Source organism: Medicago truncatula, chromosome 4, assembly GCF_003473485.1.
Source record: "Medicago truncatula cultivar Jemalong A17 chromosome 4, MtrunA17r5.0-ANR, whole genome shotgun sequence".
Taxonomy (NCBI): Eukaryota; Viridiplantae; Streptophyta; class Magnoliopsida; order Fabales; family Fabaceae; genus Medicago; species Medicago truncatula.
The window spans coordinates 17,749,914-17,758,546 of NC_053045.1; the positions used below are offsets into that span (position 1 = coordinate 17,749,914).

The 8,633-nt window shown below is 33.8% G+C and overlaps 1 protein-coding gene across 3 annotated transcripts; it reads right to left on the reverse strand.

The window, feature by feature from the left end:
• Nucleotides 1-405: 405 nt before the first annotated feature.
• LOC25479448 (luc7-like protein 3) lies at nt 406-4,970 on the reverse strand. 3 transcript variants are annotated; one of them, XR_003008680.2, is made up of 9 exons: nt 4,740-4,970; nt 4,537-4,665; nt 3,575-3,614; nt 2,782-2,857; nt 2,483-2,683; nt 2,112-2,318; nt 1,637-2,037; nt 716-1,539; nt 406-600 (listed from the first exon to the last, which is right to left on the reverse strand). XR_003008680.2 is itself a non-coding variant. In XM_024774858.2 (7 exons), exons 1-7 carry the CDS (start codon nt 4,780-4,782, stop codon nt 1,699-1,701), a joined length of 1,035 nt encoding a protein of 344 aa, XP_024630626.1. In that variant the 5' UTR covers nt 4,783-4,970; the 3' UTR covers nt 1,551-1,698. The 3 variants fall into 3 exon arrangements, 1 of the variants encoding a protein (XP_024630626.1); XR_003008679.2 differs by having other exon boundaries at nt 406-1,539; XM_024774858.2 differs by lacking the exons at nt 406-600; nt 716-1,539 and having other exon boundaries at nt 1,551-2,037.
• Between the last annotated feature and the right edge of the window lie 3,663 nt (nt 4,971-8,633).

The window sequence follows — 8,633 nt, forward strand, 5'->3', positions numbered from 1 at the left end:
TGTTTCTCCCAAGTGAGCTTAAACTCACGAGGACAGTTTCACAATGGATTATCAAGTCATATAACAAATACGGAGCTTATTTAAATTTAATTTTAAACTTGTTAGTATACGTAATTGGATTAACACTGAGACTTATGTATAACATATCAAAACGTTATTTTTTATGCTAGAATAACTATCAATAAATATGCTAACTACTTTTTTTTTTTATAAATAATTTCCATTAAGCAAAAGTGGTAGTTGAAAGGTCAATGCACATGGTCAAAAATTAATCTACAGACATCAAATTTTTAATTATCATTTTTGCTTTATAGTATTTCATTTTGGAGGGAACAGCTCAAACAAGAGAAGATGGAAACTTGACGACGACAAGAAAATGAAATCACGCAAGATAAGGGCAGCTAATTATTTCAAAGTCGCTCATTTTTATTTTCGTGGAACTTTACAATCATTATTAAGACTGAATTTCAAAAGTACTACCAAGATTTACCAACGTTTTGACTTCCAGTTGAGTAATGTAACATCACTTTCTTCACAATCTAAAAAGAATAAGCTAAATTTTCATTGTGTTGTTTCTCCCATCATGAAGCAGTTATTTACCTGCACATATCACGTCCAGAAGCTATCTAGCAATTAAATATCATAATTCACAACGACATTTGTGTGTTCCTGAACACCAAATTAAACACTCTTAACAGATATGAGAGCCAATTACCTCCAATCGCACAGACAATAACTTGCTTGTTCACAAAAAACGAAGCATCCCAAGGCCCTGTTCAATGACAGTTTTTCTTGCAAATGACTATGTCTCTATAAATTAACTTGGCAAAGGGCTAAATACCTGTATTTTCCAGTCCTATATGTTCAATTAAAACAGTATTTTGCACATCAAACTTTTTTTTTTTTAAGGATGAGGTAGTTCACCATTCCAAACGAGTTACCAATTGGACAAACTCAAAGTAAAACTGCTGAGTTTTGAGGTGACAACATGCAATCATCTTTTCCCCAATAAAATTATGAGTATGAGTACCATGGATTCGAGTAGTGCCTAACAACAAATTCAGTAAGATTACCTATATCTTCTAAACAGGTGCCTTCAGAGTGTAGTTCAATGTCAAATGTATGTCAGAATAAGCAGCATTTATAAACCTGTGCTGGTTTATATCAACTTAAGGAACAAAAGTAATGAAACATACAAAAAGGGCAAACAGAAACATTTCTATGAACAAATACCAATCTTTGCCTCAAGGTAATAAGATTCACATGTTACCTCAAAACAAGAGTAAATCATCCACTTTTGCGGCAATGACAATCACTCATGTAATTTTGTGTCTGACATCTTTACTCAGTCAAATGATTTCCAGAAAATGCATGTAAAGAAAGACTACACACAATGTTTGAGATGAATTATCATAAATAACTTAAAATTAAGACGCAAACCAATTTATGAGAGAAGTTACAACGGTGAAATGCCTACCTCGACCCTTTACTCCATTAATAATATTGATGAAAGGGAGATTGTATAGTCTCAAGAAAGCTCTGAGATGGGAAAAAGGTAAATTTACCCTTTGATGATGAGAAAACTTAAGACTCCAAAAACACATATTTATATAAGTCTTGGGATATTAAGGTCTACCTCTTTTGAATTTAAATTCTGACATCTATCGAGAAATTCCACTACTTGGAGCAAACACAACTTCAAGACCTTCTGTAGTTATGCTTAATAGGGGAACGTGATCTGCTCCGATTGTGGTACCTGTCTCTGCTTCCATTTTTTTCATTCCTCAACCTAGAAACCATCCCCCTTCCCCGATCTCGATTACCTCTACCTTCATATTCCCGAGATCTTTCACGATCCGAGTCTTTATCTCTGTACCTATCACGCTGCCTATCTCGATCTTTATCACGATATTTCTCCCTATCACTTGAATCACTCCGTCTCTTTCTCTCAGGATCCTGCTCCTTTTGTTTTCTTCGCTCTTCTACCTCTTTTTCCCGAGTCAATCTTTCTTCTTCCTTAGCCTTCTCCTTAGCAATCTGAAAATATACTAACTAATTTCAAGAAAGATTTTATTTAATAAATGTATAGATTAATTTAGGATAAAACTTACCTTGTGTTCATTTATGAAGTCACGAACCATACCATAGCCAACATGCTGCTTTCCTGCGACATGAGACTGAGTTCTTTCTGCAGCATCGTTTGCCACAAGAAATGAACCACATACCTCACAGAGTGCCATCTTCTTCTCCTGAAGCATTAACACCTTTTCATTTTGAGGTTGTGTTAAGACTGCCTTCTCAGTATTAAGTGTCTCCACCTGAAAGAAAAATATCCCGCGAAAAAATAAATTCACGAGAATCTCAGTCACGGATATTTCAAATATAAATCTTCACAAGTTCATTTCTATGATTGGGGTCATAGAAACTTAACAAATCATCAATAGTATACACAAGGAACAAGGTGTGACATCATCTTTAGCACCTTTCTCATAAGAGCTTCAGCTTCATCAACCTTCCCAGCTTCACCAAGAGATTCAACTTGTTCCAGAAGGTTCTTTATTTTCTCCTCCAGGACAGACAACTGTTCAGATTTTTCAGCTGTCAGTGGTGGCGGCGGTGGTAGCTCCACCTCTTGATTAAGACGTTCTCGTCCACGTTTTACTCTTCTATCCAAGTCCATCACCTGTGATTATTACCAGAAAATATGAAGAACATCAGCATACAAGCAAAGGTCAACTGTTTTTAATGTAGAGTGAGGATGGCAACAGATAGGTGGCCTACCAATTTCTCACAAAATTGAGCAAGATCGGCTTCAAATTTAGGCACATACGCATCATGCCTTGGGGAATTCTCAAAACTGAAGTCAACAGAACAGTAAAACTAATTAAATCTGCAACTCAGTTACACAATTATGGGAAATCAAAAAACAATTTACTGGCATTTTATGCTTTATTTATCGGCATATCATGGATGAACATATATGACAGTAAATTCTGCACAATAGAGCAACCATGTGCAGATAGGCATCTGCACGAACTACGCAGACCAAATTATCATAGGCATATGTTGTTATCAAATGCCATACATGACAGTAAAATATGCAAAGGATAAGAAACTTTTAAAGGGAAGCAATATTGGTACGGTGCACTTTTAATGGTATTTGAACAAATGACCATAGCCCCAATTGAACGAGTCATGAAATTGACATTCAAATTTAATATGTGTAGCATACACTCAAAAGCATAAACAAAAAAAATAATTAAGGTATACTTACGGTGCTTCTAAAAGCACCACAGCACTAAGATAGCTTAATCACATAGATAGAAGAGCAACACTAATGACATTTTTGTAATAGACGCATATGTGAAACCTCAGTGGCTGAGTCAACAATTAAAAAAATCAAAATTACATCTTTATGAAGACATGTCTAAAACGCAGAACCATATTAGTTTTCTGACAGTAATCAGGAATAATTGCAGCAAGAATACAGAAGCATCACACAGCACATCACCAGAAATCTCAAACTATTTAATAACTAAACAAAAGTTATTGATGAATAAATATATGTGCTTACTTTTCTTTCAACTTCGGGTCATGTACTTTCGGGCAAGCTCCTGCATCGGTTTAAACACGTTAAAAAATAGATAAAAACTCCAACCAAAGCTATCACAGTTAATAAGATCTTTAGAGTAGAAGAGGAAATTGCACAACAGTATCATAAAGTTCATTATGTTTGTATCATAAAGTTCATTCTGTTTCATGCAGGCAACAATCTAATACAGTAATTGACACCTAGGTAGTCAATCCCGGATAGTGGCGCGGAGCGGTGGGGTAGCGGGATCTCCAAGATTAATAATTTTTTGGACAAGTTACATGAATAATATAAGTATAAACAAACCATATATTTAATATAAAATTAAACAAACAACTCACAACTCAAAACACAAGTCTTAATCAAAATATTACTTCCTATGCCAAATACCAACAAAAAATCAAAGATTGGCCAGGATCACACTACAAAAACAGTATAGTTGAATTGACACAAAATACCATGGATGCAATATCACACTACAATTACAATGTTTTTGAAAATCACGGGCTGCAGTTGATTTCAATGGGCCTGTTTAGATTGAAAAGAGCTTGTGCAAAGAATTAAGCTTTTATGTTAATTCATAAGATCTTACTAACGAAAATTGTATATTCATAAGCTGTTTTTTTCATAAACTACCTTAACAAACTTATAAATACTACATTAATGCTTATTTATTCGCATAAGCTCTAAAATAAGCCAATCCAAAAAGACCCAAAGTCCTTCCTCATTCTCATATTGAAAAAAAAAAAAAAAAAAATCATTTTTATAACAAAATAACAACTTTTTAAAAGTGATTTTCATTCTGATAAACAAACACAATACAGTCCTCGTGAGTTTGGCTCAGTTGGTAGGACAATGCATAATATATAGGTCCGGGATTCAAACCCAACCCCGACAACACAATTAATTGGTGATGAATAGAGGGTATTGTTGAATTGACTGACCGAGATCACTGCGCGTATTGACGAAGAGATCGTGAGGGCAAAAGCGAACCATATAGAAACCACAAACTTCCTTATCGTCCCAACTCACTTCCTTGTAACCCCTTCTTTCTTCCTCAGTCATGTTTCGAGCTGAATTAATCAAAAATCAATGAGATCGATTTATCGAATGAGTGGAAAATTCACAAGAATTGAGTAGTACGTACCTGAACCCATGAGTTCGTCGAGGAGAGCTCGTTGAGCGTCCATAGCTAACAACACAACACAATTCAAATCGAATTGATGAGTAGAGAATGTATCAATGGATAATTTAGAATTTTGTATCTAGGGTTTCTTGTGCTATGCGAATCAATCAAGCGATTACGTGACTCAAAACCTCGTTTCGCTCTATCTCTTTTTATTTTCAGAAAACTATCTCTTTATTGTTTTTTTTTTCTCCTTCAAATAAGACTAAAAAATTAACCAATAAATAGAGAAATACAAACAAAAATGTAAAAGATTTGGACACACAGGTACACTCACATGAATATTAAATTATGTGACCATTTTTTTGTACAAGTAACTAATTTATTTATCATTTAATTTTTTCATTGTTGTACGTGCCCAAATAAATGAGTGTTCACGATTTATATTTGATTTAAATATATTAAGTAATGTCTTTTTCCTAAAAAAAAAAGTGCAATGTTTTTAGCGTTAAAAGTTATTTTGGTCTCTGAATGTGTAATGAGTAAATTACAATTATTTAATGTATTGAAATTTCAAAATAATCTCTGACTCAAAATAGTCTCTGATATTAATCTTTATAAGTACTTATTTATTTTCATATCAATTCTTATAAGTACTTACTTATTTTCAAGTCAATCTTATATGAAAAAAGTTATTGTGAGTATTAAAGTATTATTTTAGCGTCAGAGACTAGTTTGACTAACATAATGTATAACTATGGACTGTTGTGACTACTTATTACACATTGAGGAACCAAAGTGATTATTACCCAGATGTTTTTTTTATCAATTAGGTTAAATTTAAGTGGATAAAACGCAAAATTTTATCGTTAGTTTATAAAAGTTTTACACATGCATTTTAATATATTATTGAACTAAATTACTTAATGAGGTATGGCAAGCAATGTATTTTTTGTCGGTCTATACGACGAACTAGGAAGTGCGTTATAAGAGGGTGAATATCATTTTTCGTTTTTCAAAAGGTTTTACGAAAGCGTGGATTAACAAGAGTATGATTGTTAAATTTGTGTAAGATGAGGAAAACAAAATTAAGATAATGAATAAAAAATAAGATTCAAAAATGAATTGAGAGGTTCAAATAATTAGTCTTATGGAGCAAATCAATAATCAATACAGATACATTCAAATCCCAAAACTAAACAATCTCAAATCAAACCTATTAACAACAAATCACACTAACAACTAATGAACAGAAGACATATGAATTACTTTGTTTGAAGCTTACTTTAAACAAGATTGTGAGAATCTCAATTGAAGTAGTTGAGATTAAGTGATGTAAAAAATGAAAGTTCACAATCAATTTAACACGTCTTCAACAAGGAATTCATATGTTATTAATATATGCATAAATTTAAAGGAATATGAACAAGAAGAACACCGCGTTTTATATTGGTTTCCATTGTTCGTCCTCGCTAAGGGTACATCCATTATTCTTGATAGAAAACGTCTCTATCAAGGACTTTCACTATGTTGAAAAATGTTAGCAAATTGTTATGATTACAAAAGATTTCTTTGATTCCCTAATCTTCAATCCTAAGCAACCACACTACCACCAATCTTCAAGTCCTCTTGAAATTGGAGAGCCTTTAGGTCTTCGAAACTAAAGCTTCCACGCAATCCCTTGAATTGCTTCACCGTGAATTCATCTTTGTTATGTACGAAGCTTGGATCCCCTTGAACCGTTGAAAAGACTATAAACAACCCCCAAAATTCCCCTTGGAGGTGAAAATAGATCTTTCTTTTCCTTTAGACCATTGATCCTCAATCAAGATCCTTGAAAGAAACCAATGTACAAAGCCTATAGACTCTAGCAATCTATGCCTCAAATTCTACAAAGATCTCAAAAAAAGTGTTTAATCTCAAGAACAAGTAGAGAGAGAGGATTGGAGACTCAAAAGTGATATTTGCAAATTGATTTAGTAAGTTAGAAGGTGAGTGTGAGAAGCTATATATAGACATGAGTGGAAAGTGCAAAATTAGTGGCAAAAATAACGACCTGATTCGAACCACATTAAGTATGAATCGATTCAGACACTTGAAAATAGGAAAATATGAAGCTATGAAGATTGATACAATTCAAAGAATACCTGAATTGAATCAAAAGTTTTACAAATGAATATTGATACGATTCAAGATTGTATATATATAAGGGTATGAATCCAATCAGTGAGATCCATATGAAGATTGAATCAATTCAAAGAACATTGATACGAATCAATAAGGCCAAACACAAGGGAAAAGAGGACAAATGAATGATTCATTGATTTGAAATATTTCTTGAGTCGAATCAAAGTAATATGAATCATAATTTGCATGAAACGATTCAAAATGTCCCAAACAACCAAGAACAAAACAAAGAACCCAAATGAATCAAATCATGATTCAATTCATCTAGCTTAAAGAAGGTTTCAATAAAACTTGACACACAAGACACATGACACTTCGTAAGAAACTAAGATCATAGATTGTTAGGTGCTTTAACATATGTGCTAACTACTAAGAACATTTAAACAATAAATATCATTAAAATACTTAGTACCTAATCTTGTCAAACATCGTCAAAACAACTCTAGCACTAAGAGCAACTTCATTCTCACCCTTTTTATGATGACAACACAATGTTGGCTTAGTTATCCCCCTGAAACTTAGCATAGAAGGAACCAAGCAAGCAAGCATAGCATCTATCTATATTCATACAAGTAAATTCCCCTAGCAAGCACAAGTCATATCATAACCAAGTAAGCAAACACAAGACATATCATAAGAAATTCAACCAACCATAGCAAGCATAAGACATGTTTCAAGCAAGCATTCATAGAAAAAACATCATAAACATAATCCATTCCCCTGTCAAAAAAGGGATGTTCATAGAAGTTAATTATTACAAAACCAATGCCTAAGGCAAATTGTCATAAGCAAATGTAAAATGTAAGGGAAAAAAAAATGAGAAATCGCTAAGTTGGAAGGATCATCCTAGTTTGGGTTAGGGTGAGGTTATGAGAAATTTTGAGAAGGTGACAAACCCACGGTTGTAGCATTCTCCCACCTTTGGATAGAGGCCCCTATCTTCCTAAATTGAGCATCCTGAGCATCAAACCTTTGATTTATCTCCATGAACTGGACATCAAGGGCATCAAATCTTTGAGTTATGAACAGTTGCATGTTCCTCATCCCTTCCTTCAGATCATTCAAACTCACCCCAGATGCAGGAGGCTCATAGTCAAGATCACACTCTTCATCCTCATACCATGCATCCTCCATGTCCTGATCAAGGCCTTCCTCCAATTCAGTATGTTGCCTCAGATTGTTCTGGTACATGGCTTCAACCATTTTTAGAGAGGTTCCTTCAAGAAGAACGACATGATCATAAAGATAGGTTCCACTCATATCATCATAATACTAGTTTTTCTTCCATCTCTGTAATAGTGCATTTTGCCAACAACCCTAGCATCCAATCCACTTTTATCATGAGGAGTAGTGAGAAAATTGGACTGATTGTACACCTTATTAGCCCTCAAAACTTTAGTCACAAAAGAAGGATAGGGAAGATCATTTCTATAAGCTACCACCCTACCACAAAAAATTGTGGCCAATTGATCTTAATCTTGTTTTTCAATAGCCAGATCATACGCATATCTACATCATCAATCCTCCCATAATTATTAAGCTTAACTACCCAGTGAAGCATCCTATCAACACACTTCAATTACAGAGGACTGAAGGATGAATACTTAATCAACTCCATGCCGATTTTCGAAATACTTTTCACGAACTCAATCTTATCATATCTAGCAAAAGTTTTGGTAGCATTAAAATCAGCCCCATCAAAATCCAACCCAGCCAAATCCCTCCAAT

Coding starts and splice junctions, on each gene's coding strand:
- LOC25479448 (XM_024774858.2), bottom strand. CDS start 4,782: ATGGACGCTCAACGAGCTCTCCTCGACGAACTCATGGGTTCAG. Junction 2,858..3,574: donor GACCCGAAGTTGAAAGAAAA/GTAAGCACATAT, acceptor TGTTGACTTCAG/TTTTGAGAATTCCCCAAGGC. Junction 2,684..2,781: donor CTCAATTTTGTGAGAAATTG/GTAGGCCACCTA, acceptor TAATAATCACAG/GTGATGGACTTGGATAGAAG.